General features: G+C 40.7%; 1 protein-coding gene across 2 annotated transcripts in view; it reads left to right on the top strand.

Moving 5' to 3' along the window:
• Positions 1 to 9,183, top strand: part of TMEM87B (transmembrane protein 87B) — a 47,523-nt gene extending 38,340 nt beyond the window's left edge. For both annotated transcript variants that reach the window (XM_070473976.1, XM_070473973.1), the window contains exons 17-19: positions 1,989 to 2,041; positions 4,454 to 4,484; positions 5,884 to 9,183. In XM_070473976.1, coding sequence (XP_070330077.1) covers positions 1,989 to 2,041; positions 4,454 to 4,484; positions 5,884 to 5,943 — 144 coding nt within the window. In that variant the 3' untranslated portion in view covers positions 5,944 to 9,183. The remainder of the gene's footprint in view (positions 1 to 1,988; positions 2,042 to 4,453; positions 4,485 to 5,883) is intronic.
• The last annotated feature ends 6,116 nt before the right edge of the window (positions 9,184 to 15,299 follow it).

Here is a 15,299-nt window from a genome sequence, read left to right as displayed (position 1 = left end):
CATGGGCTTAGTTGCTCCATGACATGTGGGATTTGCCTGGATCGTGGGTTAACCCTATGTCTCCTGCACTGACAGGTGGATTCTTTACCTCTGTGCAGCCAGGGAAGCCCCTTGCTTTTCATGTGTTGTCTTTGGACCAGAATTTCACATGTATACCAGACCTACTGAATCTAAATCTGCTTTTTAACAGGATTCCATTGATGAGTCACATGCATATTAAAGCTCGAGATGCTTTGTTACAGTAAAAGTTTGTGTTAATTTTTCAGCATTTTTAAGTGATCTTTGAAGCCATTTCAGATGATGTTTATCTGTTGGAGGACTGTTAAACCACATAAGCTTGAATAAAATGCTAAAATGTAGGGTAGAAATGAGTTTTAAAATGTTTAATGCACATTATTTATGCATAAAGTGGTAGTTATGAAAGTAATTAAACAAAATGGAAATGCCTATCATACAGTTTTATATTTGGCTTTCTTACCTCTGTTGTGGTTAATAAAGTGTAAAAATTTATGTACACACCTAAATTGTGACAGGATGGATGGTGTATGCAACAGTTTCATTTGTTGGATTTGGTAACTTCTCTTAATTTTTATTTTTGGTAATTAGTAATTCTTTAAAGTGTGTTCTTTGAATAGTTTTATGGTAATTTAACTAAACTTTAAAAGTACAAGAGTTTTGGGACTTCCCTGGCGATGCAGTGGTTGACTGTGCCTCCACTGTAGGGGGCACAGGTTCTATCCCTGGTCAGGGAACTAAGATCCCACTTGCTGCATGGTCAAACAAGTGAAAATAAAGTACAACAGTTTTAGTTATCTGCTGTTAGAACTGTTAAACCTTCAGCTTGCTAAGAAATTTTCCTCTTATTTTAGGGATTTGTCTCAGTTTATTTTGAAGCTCAATTTTTGCACGTATAGCAAGGGAAAATGCTTTCATTTCTTGAAATTATGTAGCCAGCCCTTGATCAGAAGTTTGGAACCTTGTCTTTTCTTGATCAACTTATTTCTCACTGAGATTCACTCAGAGAGTTGGGTTCCTACTAGTACTGGCTCAGCTGCTTTTTCTTTTTCTCTAGGTAAGCAAAATATCTTTACTGCTAGAACCAGAGGATTCCATATAGCCAACTGGACTTATTTTACATTGTAAACCAAAATATTCAGTATACCTTTTATTTTTCTTACTCTCAGTAAAATGACTATGAGCATGTTTTCTGTAGAAATAAAATGTAGGTACCCTAAGTGAAAGTGTCAATCGCTCCGTCATGTCTGACTCGTTGCAACCCCATGGGCTGTAGCCCACTAGGCTTCTCTGTCGGTGGAATTCTCTAGGCAAGCATCCTGGAGTGGGCAGCCATTCCTTTCTCCAGGGGATCTTCCAGAGCCAGGGATGGAACCTGGGTCTCCTGCACTGCGGGCAGATTCTTTACATCTGAGCCACCGGGGAGCCCCCAAACTGACTGGCTTTGCTTTGCTTTTCTCCTGTAGAGAAATGAGCATTAAACACAAACAGTTGGAATACATAGGGTTTTATAAAGTTAGAATATCTCTGCCATCATCTTTTACTTTTGAAAAATTATAAACTCATGATATAAAATGAGCACATTAGGCGTGATGAATGCTGGAAGCAAAACAATGAATACAAATCAGTATTCATGCTGTTTCTTATCTTATAAATCAACTCTTTATTTTTACTGTGATTTTTCAAGACAAAAAAAATAATACCTTTGCATCTAACTAAAACCAGAGAATTACAAAAATCCAAAGTCCAAATGTTTGTTTGACTATTTAAGAAAATTCTGGCATAGTTTCTGTGTGGCATGAGTGAAGTTCTTAGGCTATGTAGAAATTAAAAGAATGTCATGCATTTAAATGTAAATGCTTAAATTATATATATATATATATATATATATATATATATATATATAATATTTCAGAATTCTGCTTCCAGGTGTTATTCAGCAAATGCTAATATGTAAATGTTTATTTCTACAGGGTGAAGATTTGAAGTGGGTGGAGGAAAATATTCCCTCTTCATTCACAGATGTGTAAATATCCTCTGTTAAAGTTTGAATCTAACATTTGGGCTGTCCTATAAATGGATAATTTTCGTACTTTTTAATGTGTTTTTAAGCCTCTCTCCTCTGTATGTTTCTATAGACCTCCATCACTAGTGATGGACAGATCAACTTCATGTTGAAATGCAAAGAAAACATTGCCCTGCCTTGGTCTGTCTGTCTCCTTCCCTTTTAGTGTACAACAACTCTTAGTACTCCTGCCTGTAACCAACTCCTTTTATATAAGTTTATCAGGATCAGAGTCATTTTGTTTTCATTTTTTTGTTTTGTTTTGTTTTCATTTTATAATGTGGAAAAGTTCAAACTTTTTTTTATTTAAACACATGTAACCACAATAACATGTAGAGTGGGAATGCTTTTGGAGGAGAAACACGAGCTTAGGAAAACCAGAGTGCAGAGGAAGCCTCTTTGGGTTCCTCTTTATCGGTGTCTATATCTGGCCGTGGTCCCTGGCCACGGACTACTGTCTGTATCTAACTGCAATCCTCGGGCCATGGACTGGTATTCGTCTGTGGCCTGTTAGCCACATGGCAGGAGGTGAGTGACAGGCAACTATGAGAAGCTTTATCTATATTTACAGCTACTCCCCATCACTCACATTTCCTTCTGAGCTCTGCCTCCTATCAGATCAGTGGTGGCATAATAAATATAATATGCTTGAATCATCCCAAAACCATCCCCACCTGACCCAGTCCCCACCCCGGTCCATGGAAAAATTGTCTTCCCCAAAACCGGTCCCTGGGACCAAAAAGATTGGGGACCGCTGCTATGTGACACCTGAATTCCAGGTAGCTGTTTCCACAGTAGACAACAGAATGGCCAGAGGGGATGTCTCCACATACTGTTTGTTCGTTTCCCTGCTCCCATTTACTTCCTATTTAGACCATTTCTGTCTAATAAGAAGTTTAGCTCAGTGCTACCCAAAGTGCATGTGCTGTTTACATAGGAAGTTAAGAAACTGGACTTCACGTCCAGGTGTATGTGAAGTCCTTTTATATGCTTCTGTAGGAGTGGAACAAAAGTTTTGCAAGTTATAGGGCAATTTAAACAGATCATGAATAACCCATATGACCTAATGTGTTATCTGACATTCACATAATGTATATTATGACTTTTCTGTATCTCTGATAAATGAGAAAGGTCAGCTTAGCATAGTTCACCTTCCGTTTCAGTGCCCTGATCCCGTCTTAGTAAGTTCTAGATGGTCATTTCCCTCACAGCAGGAACCGTTCTGGAGACTGCTCGTGTTCATCTCTAAATGAGGTGCCAAGTGCCCGATGGGCTCTCTCCTCGGCCTCCAGGCTTCTGGTCCACGTGTCCCTCAGGTAGTCGTCTCCTCGGGATCTTCCTTAGCGGTGCTGTTCTGAGCCATCTAAGCGGCTCCTCCCGCACACCCCCGAGGCCCCCACTTCACCTTCTTCCGTCTCTCGCACGAGCTGCGCTGCCGGTAGCACCTGTTGGACTGTGCATCGATGAGGCTTTCATGTTGAGACCTTTGGGCTCTCCCTCTCGCTGCTCCAGCGCACACCGAGGCCATTTGTCTTTTCTTTTTATCTGTAGTATTCTCTTTCTGAACAGTTATGTTGTGTAATTCTTTCTGTTTCCAGTACCCTTCACAGATTTGTGTCCAGTCAAGAATACCAGTGACATAGGAATTAACTACTTGATTCTATAAGTACCACCTTTTGTAAATGTCCACTCATCCATCTTTTTAAAAATATGTGTGATTTTAATTATAATGGTGTCTGTTTAATGGGCACATGATGGTGTGACTTACAGGTTCATAGTGAGAGGATGATTGCACTCAAGCCTGTTGACCCCTCTTTCATTCTCAGAAAAGGACATGACACGTGGGTTTTCAGATTAGATAGCACATCACTAATCAAGACATTTGTCCAGCTATTCAAAGTTAAAAATTACAGGGGCTTAAAAATAAAAATAAAATTGGTTGCCCAAGTGTATAGCTCAATGCATTTTTAATATAAGCACACTCATGTAACCAGCACCCAGATACCAGATCAAAAGCTGGAACATCACTAGCACCCTAAAAACTATCTTATTTTCCTCCCAAATCATGACCCCACTCTCCCACAGCTAGTGCCCCACTGGTGTCTGTAACTGAAGATTACCAGTGTTGGTTTTACAGCTTGACCCCTCAGAACTTCATACCTCCTGTTGGAGGGCCCTGTGGTATCCCAGTCCGCTGATTGGAGCATGTTAAGGGCAGCAGTGCTGTGTGTCTGCTGGTGACGCCGGTAGTCATTCCTGTCAGCTGTGTCTTCCAGGAATGGGAATTGGTGGATCGTGGGATATGCTTATATTCAGCTTCTGTAGATTCACTGGACTTTCAATAACTTTGTCGACTTTTTTCTTTTATTTCAGAGCTCTTCCAGTGTTAGTGGATTCAGATGAGGTAAAATATTTTTGCTTGTGTCTTGGAGCTCTTATTTTCACAAAGTAGAAATGAATCTCAGAAAGAAATTCTGAAAGTTACTTTTTTATATGATTACAAATAAGCAGACTCAAAGACTCTGCATTGAGTTATGGGTGAAGTTTTGAGGAACTAGATTCTCATTTAAAACAGGAGCAAGATACTGACATGTAATAATAATATTAATATATAATAAATGCTTACTGGTATAAGAGGAGGGACGAATTCTATTAAGTTTTGAGTCTGATTTTTTAACATCGTAAGATATAAGAGTTTAGAAGACTTCAAGATGGCAGTTTGTCCAAATTAATCCCTTATACTTATAGATATTTTCCTGCAGGAAATAGAGTTTCTAACTGACATACATTTACAAAGTAGGAAATGTAAACAGACGATGTGGGTTTAGGAAGGTTTCTTGAGGGGGGGAAATTAGTTGTGGGTCACCTGGATATTTCAGTGCTTTGTCATACAGCAAATTCCCACTGGCTATTTTACATATGTTAGTGTATGTGTTTCCTTACTCTCTCCGTATAGCCCACCTTCTCCTTCTCCCACCCCGCCCACCCCTGTGTCCGTAAGTCTGTTCTCTGGCTGGGGATTTGACCCTAGTAGGATGGGAACTTCTAAGCAGGCTGCTGTGTATATAAACCTTGCCACAAAACCATTGCACCCGACCTGTTTGCAGAATCGAGTGGCAGTGAAGCCACAGGCAGGGAGCAGACTTGTGGACGCAGCGGGGAAAGGGGAGGGTGGGGTGAGTTGAGGGAGTAGCATTGAGACGTATATCGCCATATGTAAAGCAGACAGCCAGCGGGAGTTTGCCGTATAGCACAAGGAGTTCAACTCGGTGCTCTGTTGACAGCCTAGAGTGGGGGATGGAGCGGGGGTGGGGGGCAGTTGGGGGAGGGTCAGGAGGGAGGGCACATATGTGTACCTGTGGTCGGTTCATGTTGATGTTTGGCAGAAACCAACACAACATTGGAAAGCAACTGTCTTCCAATAAAAAAAAAACAACTGTCAATAATTATGTGTGTCGTCCCCCCCTCCCCCGCCAAAAAAGACCTTCGGACTCCAGGATTTATAACTACAGACATATATACCAGGGAATTACTCTTAAAGGGGCATTTGTGGTATTCATTTGATAAATGATTGATTTCTAATTTCAAAAATACAGAAACTGGTAAAGTCAGACAAATACCTGGATGATTATACTCCATAAGTAGAAGTCTGGATTATATGGTTTTTATTTGTATATTGTGGCATGGAAGGCACAAAATTGTGATTACTTTATAGTGACTCTGTAGAGAATTGTGTTAGGTCTTGGAAGAAGCATCAAGATTTTGATGAATATCTCCTCCCCCCCCTGCTTTTTTTTTTAAAGGAAATTATGACCAGATCTGAAATGGCAGAAAAAATGTTCTCTTCTGAAAAAATAATGTGATGGAACCCATATAAATGAAACCTATGTAATGATGAAGGACTTCCTCAAGACTAAAAGAGAACTTTGTTTTGATATAGTGCAACAAGTTTTTACTGCATCATCTTGGAAATCTATGTATGAAAATTAAGAATTCAGATGGTAGAAGGGTTCTGTAACCCTTTTTAAACTGACCCTTGAGTGCCAGTTTCATGTCCATTAAATTGCCTACTTGGCAATGATCTGAGAGAAGTATTGTAATAAAGATAGAGTCCCAACTACCCTTAGCTGATGGGTGGCAGACATGTGGATTTGGGCATGTGGGTTCTCTCTTTTTTTTTTCCTGAAAAATATGACAATTTAAAATAACTTACATTACATCAACGTTCCTGTTGTTCTGCTGAGCTTCAAAACAGTGATATGATTCTTCTGAGATGTGGTTAAAGCAGTGTCTCCATCTATTGGGTTTATAATTATAAGTTACAATAATAATTCTCTTTGACTTTCATGCTGAAGTGATTTGGTAATATTGAGTTGGCCAAAAAGTTCATTTGTTCCATGAGAGGTTACAGGAAAACCTGAACGAACTCTTTTGCCAACCCAGTAAGTGAAACTCGATTAATGTTGGAACATGAGGATGTATATATGGGTAGTCTTGCTCTGGGTGTGATGTGTGTGTGTGCACAGGTCTGTGCAAAGGCCTTGGGTGCAGCTCACACCATGCACATCAAATCGTTGATCTCTGAGCTCAGGGGAACACAGAACACAGTTCACGGAGAGAGAGGTCCCTTCTGAAAATCTGCTCCGCCTGTCCCCTCCCTTAGGCCAGGTGTGAACGTGCTGCTGCTGAATCTGCAATGGGACAGGTGGGGTCACCTGGCCACGTGGTTCCACTGGAGCACTTCCTCCCAAGCAAGCTGGGAGGCTCATTACCAGTGAGCCTTGAGGAAACTAGAACCTTCTATATCATCCTAGCATGTTTGGTTTTTGTAATAATACATGTATTTAACTGTATAGTAAGTATATCACTATTAATCTTGTAATTAATTTTTTAACCTTAAATGACATTTTATACATTATTTTATTATATATGTAATGTGTGATTTGAAAATTTAGAAAAAAAATTTTTTTTTAATGCAGAGCATGCTAAACTTGAAAAGCCATTGGAAACAGTGACAGAAATGGTAGCTGCTTTGCTGCTTTCCTGACCAAAGATACAGGACTAGTGGATATTTAGAATAGGAATTAAAGTTAGACTCTTCTGTTTCTTTCTTTGAATGAGTTCTAACCTTGTGGAGTTGAGGATGACTTCAGAGTTTTTGATAAAGAAGCATCAAAGTCTTAACCAGTACAAACACTTGAATCATAACCTTCCTTTTTTTTTTTCTTTCCCATAGTGAAGCCACAGAACAAAATGGTTTGTTTCAAAAGCCTAACTTTTGAATTGGTTTCTCATTTACTCATTTCATAGGGGTTAGTTTTAAAAAAAAAAGATTTCTAGTAGTAATGCCTCTTGAAAGGGACTTTCAGCTGTATTTTCAGTAGTGAATGTTGGACCCTGTTGTACTGAGAAAGGTGTGGCTTTCATCATGCTTTTGCTTTGGGATATCCTTCCCAAGAAAAGAATGTCTGACAATGTAGGTTCCCTTCCTTGTCTCCGTTTCTGCCACAGTAATGGACTCCACCTGAGGTGCTTCCCAGCGTTTGTGTCCATTTTGATCGCGGTGTATATTTTGTGCTCAGCCCAGTTGTTTCCGAGCTGGAGGTGACCATTTCCTCCTTGTTCCTGACATTTGTATCTGATACCACTCCCCAGATTTTGAAGCAGATTGATCCCCAACGCATACGGCTCCAGTTGGATTTTGAGATGCAGAGTCCTGGGCTTTCAGCCGCAGAGGTGGTGGAGTGTGAGTAGGGAGTCAGTGGAAGTGTGCAGTGATAAGGGTAAACACCTCTGACGTAACCTGGATAGTGCTGATGAAAACACTTCTTTCTGCATCTGGCAGGCCAATAATGCTGTGCCTGCATAGCTCAGCTGCGCACCAGAATGTGGACTTTCCTCATCATCTCAGAAAGCAGTATTTTCTCCTGATAACCTCATCAGAAGTGTTTTCCAAAGGATATACACTGTGTCTGTCACCCTCAGTGGTCAGTGTGTTGTCTACTGATGACTCAGCCTGAATCAGGTATCAGAGGGCCTTCTTGGCCCCCTCACGTGTCCAGGAGGGGGCGCCCCAGAACTGTAGCCTTAGATCTTGTGAAGGACCCCCGGGGAGAAGTCACAGTCTGGAACACTGTTACAGCTCATCACCATTGCTTCTGCTCAAAGATTCCAGAAACTGGTGGCCAGGGTCTTTGAGGCTGCCACACCAATTTATTCTTAGGATGCCATCAGGGTGGGTCTCCCTATGATTGCAGGGATCTGAGGGTGAGAGTCCAATTCTTTGTGTTTCTAGGCAAAATGCCTAAGTGTTCTTACTGTGCCATTTGTGTTAGATTTCTGTGATGTATGAAGTTGGCTTAAAAGGGAATTTTCATGTTTTAAGTTAGAGGAATATTAGTATCTGCTTTCAAGGAAAGTTCATTTCAAAAATAAGGAAAAATAGATGAATGTGTGAATTTTTTGAGCCCAAGAGATAAGATGTTCCTACACTTTTCCTGTGAAGAAAATATTTAAAATCGTTCACATATCCTATAGAGAGTACTAGACTTCCCCACTCTAACACAGTATATTTGCACTACTATAATGTGAAGACTGAAGATATAAAAGATGTACATGTGATTGATTTTTATATCTTTTTTTAAAAAGGGGTTTGAGTCTGCTGCACTAGACTATACATAACTGGTTTATGAGACATGTTATACTAGCTTTATAAGCCCCTAGTGTTGGAACTTGTGTCTTGGTATGATCAACAACGGGTGATAAGCAATGTAAAACACCACGCCTTATAAGAAAGAAGTTTAATGTATTGGTCAGAGTACTAAAGAATGTATTTAAGTGACAAAAGGAGATTTAAAGACATGTATATTATAACATAGGAGCTCAAGAAGAAACTTCTTTAGAACTAGGAAAGCATGTATTTGGGAAGAAAATTTAGGGGCTAAAGTTGTATATTTTTTATTTAAGAAATTAAATTATTGTATAATTTGGAAGACGTTGCTTTGAATGTAGCACAAAACTATTTCAAAGATTTTTATTTGAAAAAAAAACTGACGTATTTTTGTGCCTTAATATTTGTTCTGACAATAAAATGATTTCTGAGATTTTGGATGATTGATTCTTGGTAATATCTACGAGTACTAAAATTATTAAAATCTACAGGAAATGTAGACTCTGATAGATAGTAGGACATAAACTTCCCAAAAGAGGAGGAACAACTAACAAACATGGACAAGTGTTCAACCTCAGTAGTGACAAACGTGAAATGAAAGGAGAAACTTTTAAAACCTCAAATTGATATGTTTATACTATTAAGAATTTGTAACAATTGTTTTGCTTTCAGTGTCTAAGGAAATGAGCACATCAATAGTGCCAGGCTCCTCTGTTCATGGGATTTCCCAGACAAGAATACTGGAGTGGGTAGCCATTCCCTTCTCCAAAAGATCTCCCTGACCCAGGGATCAAACCTGTGTCTCCTGTCTCCTGCATTGCAGGCTGATTCATTACATTCTGAGCCACCAGGGAAGCCTGGCTTCTGCATAAAAGTGTTTAGCATTATTTAAAGTAGAAGAAAAAATAAGCAAACTAAACATCACAATAGAATGGTTAAGGAATTATAGTTTAACCAGCTACTCTGCAACCATTACATTATGAAGACTATATAATAACATAGAAATGTACTTACAAGAGATATGGCACTTCCCTATGGCAGTGGTTAAGAATCTGCCTGCCAATGCAAGGGACATGAGTTTGGTCCCTGGTCCAGGAAGATCCTACATGCCATGGAGCAACTGAGCCTACGCTCCACAACTACTGAGCCCGTGAGCACAGCTAGAGCAGGCCTCCCGCACCACGGCTGAAGAAAACCCGTGCACAGCCACGAAGACCCAGCACAGACACAGCATTTTCAAAAATAGAGAGCTACATGTGAACTCATGCAAACACCAGGTAGAGAAAAGACTGAGTGACAACAAATCACAGGGGTGCTTAGAGTGTTTAGGTTCAGCTAGGCTGTAAATAATTACTCAATTACATTTCAAGAGGCTAAGACAAAAAGTTAATTTTTCCTAACTTGTACGATAGCTGCAGAGGTGAGCAGGGTAATCCTGCTCCACACGATCTTTCGGGGGCCCAAGGTGTATTTTCATCCTGTGGGCCCACCATCTCCTGGGCCTGCCATCTGCATCCAGCCAGCAGAAGGGGAGAGCTGCTCCAGACCCGGGGTTTTGTAGGGCAATAGAGTGGTGCCCATCACAGCACATTTCATCAGCAAAACTCAGGTCACAAAGCCACACCAAACTGCCAGGTAGACTGGAAAATGGCGTGAGCCGAATGCCTGTTTGCTATATATATTTTTTTTAATGATTTGTTTTTTTGTCTGCTTCCCTGGCAGCAGTGAGTGGGGGCCACTCTCTAGCTGCAGCGCTTGGCTTTCTCACTGTGGCGGCTTCTCTTGTGGGGCACCAGCTCCAGGGTCTCCAGAGCACAGCCTTAATAGTTGTGGCTCACGGGTTTACTTGCTTCGAGGCATGTGGGATCTTCCCGGATCAAGTATGGAAACTGTCTCCTGTGTTGGCAGGCTGATTTCTTTTTCACTGAGCCACCTGGGAAGCCCTGGATCATCACATATATGTATCAAAATGTAAATAAACATTCCACCTTTTGTGACCCAAAATGAAGGAAGGGAGAGGGAGGAAAGAAAGTGCCTAGTGCCTAGGCCTTCTCGAGACAGCTAAGGTTATTCTAAATTTAGCGGTGATTGTTGTACACGTTATAGAGACAGTTCAAACAGAGACTCCTCCATACAAAATGCAAACACATTCTGAGGTTTATTTATGTGTGTTAAAATGAAGTTACCCTGGGCTTCCATGGTCTCATTGGTAAAGAATCTACCTGCCATTTCGGGAGACCTGGGCTCAATCCCTCATACAGGAAGACCCGACATGCTGTGGAACAGCTGAGCCCCTGAAACTACTGAGCCTGAGTTCAGGGTTTAGGGTTAGCAGCCCCTAAACCACGGAACCTGAGCTCCAGAGCCCAGGAGTCACAACTACTGAGCCCGTGTGCTGAAACTACCCAGCCCGTGGACCTAGAGCCTCTGCTTCAGCACCAGAGAGGCCACCGCAAAGAGAAGCCCCCCGCCTGCCACAGTCAGAGAAAAGCCGGCACAGCAATGAAGACCCAGCACAGTCAAAAATTTAAAAAGTTTAAAAAATGACATTACCCAAGTCACGTCCTATGCCCCTTCAATGATAGTGGATTGACAGCTAAATTCCTACTAACACCACCTGGTATGGTACTGAATTCAGATGTAAATAATTTTGACAACAGTTCCTTTAAATCATTTTGGGAAAGTAATAAGAAGCTGCCAAAGAACCCTGGCGTGCTAGGTTCATTGGGTTGCAAAGAGTTGGACATGACTTAGCAACTAAACAACAACAAAATAAGAAACTGCAATGCAAGTTTCTGTACACGAATACTTTTAACCCTACCCAGCAGAATGTGCCAAACTATGTCTCTGAAGAGGTCTAACCTCAACATTTTTGGTCTCTAATTCTTGCCTTTAAAAAATCTGTAAATTCACTTTTACTCACCAAATGCCAACAGAGAGGCAAAATTTTAGTTTTAAAAAATGTACACTGAGTGCCACCATTGTGGCAAAAAAAAAAAAAAAAGGGACCAAGAAACAAGCAAACCTCCCCCTGAAAACTAAAACCCCTTCTCATTTTGGTATGTTTCTAGCCTCTTTCAGAATTAGAACTTGAAAGCTTGGAAGGGGCCTCTGTGCATTTTACAGATGAGAAAATGAGGAACAATTGACTCCAGGTCCCTCTGGCCAGATTTTGCTTTTCTCAGCTCTGGATACTCAGGGTCAGAGGGAGAGAAGTGTCACAGGAGGGTTGAACTGCACATCAAAACTCAAAATATACTTTCTACGATTTGTTTATCCCTTGCTTCCTCATTTTATATTACTGTATTATCTTTCACTCTAGCCTCCAAATTCTTATCTCAACATGGAGTCATAATTCTGATTCTCTGCTTCTTCATTTGATAAGTGGACATTTCCTTGAGGCATAGTAGAGTTCAGAAAAGACAGTGTCTATTTTATTTCGTTTTGGTTTTTTAAATTTATTTTTAATTGGATATTTTATTTGTAACACTACTGAACATACTGATAAAATATTCAATCCTTAAGTTTTAATTTGCTTTTTTAAAAAATTAAATGGAGCATGAAGAAGCTGGACTTTTCACTAAGAAATTACTTTTTAAATAATGCATTTATGATTATAAAATGCATGTGTAGATTTCAAGTTCTGATAATGGGGAAGTACCTTCTTTTGACTGCCCAGACAACAACTCTAGATACAATTAAAATAACCATGTTGACGACATCAGAGAGAGAGAGAAGCGGGGACATACTGGAAATGCTATCCGATGAAGGGAATTGCACTGTGCATTTCCCGTTTTTACGGCTTTTACACTCAGAGCAGGCCACAGCGTGTCACGTGCAGATTAGACCCAGTTATAAAGCCTGAATCTTCCTTGTTGAATTGGAAGATAGAAATTAGAAGAACCACAGTAGCTGCAAAGGGAGAGGATTATTGAACGAGAGAACCAAAGGAAGCAAGCACCACCTTCTGTGTGCGCTGCGTTCTGCTTGGCCGCTCAGTCGGGTCTGACTCTGCGATCCCAGGGACTGCAGCCTGTCGGCCCCTCTGTCCCCGGGGATCCTCCAGACAACATACTGGAACGGGTTGCCATGCCCTTCTCCAGGGGATCCTCCTAACCCAGGGATCCAGCCCAGGTCTCCTGCAGTGCAGGCAGACTCTTTACCACTGAGCCACCAGGGAAGCCCACATCTGTGTTTAAACTTCCCAAACCACGGGCTCGCCCTGAGCTGTGCTTGTATGGTGCAGACTCTAAGGCTAAAGCACAGATGGCCAGCAGGCATACGAAAAGATGCTCAGCGTCACTGATCATCAGAGAAATACAAGCCAAAACCACAATGAACTATCACCTCACACCTGTCGGAATGGTTATCATCAAGCATACCACAAGTAAATGTTGGCGAGCATTAGCACACTGTTGGCGGGGATGTAAATGGGTACAACCACTATAGAAAATAGTATGGAGGTTCCTCAAAGAACTACAAATAGAACTGGCATCAGTCAGTCAGTCACTCAGTCGTGTTCAACTCCTTTTGACCCCATGGACTGCAGCACGCCAGGCTTCCCTGTCCATCACCAACTCCTGGAGCTTGCTCAAACTCATGTCCATCAAGCTCGTGATGCCATCCAACCATCTCATCTTCTATCGTCCCCTTCTCCTCCTGCCTTCAATCTGTCGTATGATCCAGCTATTCCACTCCTGGATATATATAGGAAGAAAATGAAAACAATAATTTTAAAAGATACATGCACTCCAGTGTTCGTAGCAGCATTATTTACAATAGCCAAGATGTGGAAGCAACCTAAGTGTCTACCAACAGGTGAGCAGATAGAGATGCAGCACATACATACAACGGGGTATCACTCAGACATAAAGAATGAAATTCTGCCAATTTTGCATTGCCATGTGTATCTCCATCTGCATTTATCTAATTTTTTTTCTCATGATTAGGTTGAAGTTACCCATTTTTGGCAAAAGAATGTCACAGAAGGCACACATGTTTGTGCCTCAGATCAGAGGGTACAGGATATTGCCTCATTGATCTACTGTAAATTTAAAATTTTCCCTTTCTAATATATGTAGGTACTTGGGGGAAGATACTTTGAGACAATGCAAAATTCCTGTTTCTGCTTAAATACTTACTCACTGATTTCAGTTTTCATTGGTGGATCATGCCCGCAGCAGTTATTACCTCTGTGCTTGAATGGTACTTTTCTAATTTTCACACTTTTTTTCTATATTTACTGATTGTAATTGTTCTATAAAGAAGAGTTGTTTCTCCTCCCTTTATTTTTATTCAGCTATGTATTTACATCCTCATGGACTCATAGATTTGGTTCCACTTCATGAAACAGAAACCCAACTACCAGTGACTTAACCCGACAAGTGTTTAATGTTTCTTAGGTAACAAGACATCCGGAAGAGGCCCGGTACTGTCACGTCTCAAAGAGATCATTAAAGAAGCAAGCTCCCTCTGCTTTCTTTTTTGAAAAAAGATTATTGAAGTACATTTGATTTACAATGTTGTCTTAATTTTTTCTGTATAACAATGTGACCCAGTTATACATACATATATATACACAAATGTATATATGCATTCTTTTTCATATTCTTTTCCATTATCACAGGATATTGAATATAGTTCTCTGTGCTACACAGTAGGACACTGTCATTTATCCATTCTCTATGTAACACTTGCGTCTGCTAATTCCAAACTCTCAATCCATCCCTCCTCCACACCCCTCCCCACTAGGCAACCACAGGTCTGTTCTTTGTGAGTCTGTTTTGTAGATAAATTCATTTGCATCATATTTTAGATTCCATATATAAGTGATATCACATGGTATTTGTCTTTTGCTTTCTGATTTCATTTAGTATGATAATCTCTAGGCCCATCCATGTTGCTGCATTATTTCATTCTTTTTTTTATGGCTGAGTAGTATTCCATTGCATATATGTACCACATCTTCTTTTTCCATTCATTTTTCAATGGACATATGGGTTGTTTCCCTGACTTGCGAATTGTGACTAGTGCTGCTATGAACACATGCCCTTTCTCTCTCTAAACCTGCGTCCTAAGCACTTGACTATAATCTCACAGTCATGGAGTTGCTGCTGCAATTTCAAGCACTGGGTCCACGCTCCAAGCAAGAGGAAGAAGGACACACATCTTTGAGACTGTTTCTGTTTATCCAGAAACTGGGCCCGTCTGCTCAGCTTTACTTACATCTCATTAGTCAAAACTGGGTCGCACAGCCAAGGGAGTCTAAAGAGGTAGTGCTGGGGGCATTTTTAACTGGGTGTATTAGAGCCCTAGACCAAGGCAGGATTGACTAGTAAGGGAAAAGATTAAGAGTGTCCTCTTACTGCCTCGGCCTGACTGTGTGTGCACAAGCTTCATCATGTGTCTGTTCACCTCATTTCCTGCTAGAGGACAGTCTGAAGGGAAAAAATATTTTCAATTTATTGACAATGGTCACTCTATCAGTCAAAAGCCAAGAAATGGCTTGCTCAAATTAGGATAATTTGGGGACGATTTATTTACAGGGTA

This window comes from Odocoileus virginianus, chromosome 2 (genome assembly GCF_023699985.2).
Source record: "Odocoileus virginianus isolate 20LAN1187 ecotype Illinois chromosome 2, Ovbor_1.2, whole genome shotgun sequence".
Lineage (NCBI taxonomy): Eukaryota > Metazoa > Chordata > Mammalia > Artiodactyla > Cervidae > Odocoileus > Odocoileus virginianus.
The sequence above is the reverse complement of the archived record's forward strand: the minus strand, read 5'-3'. Positions and strand labels throughout refer to the sequence as shown.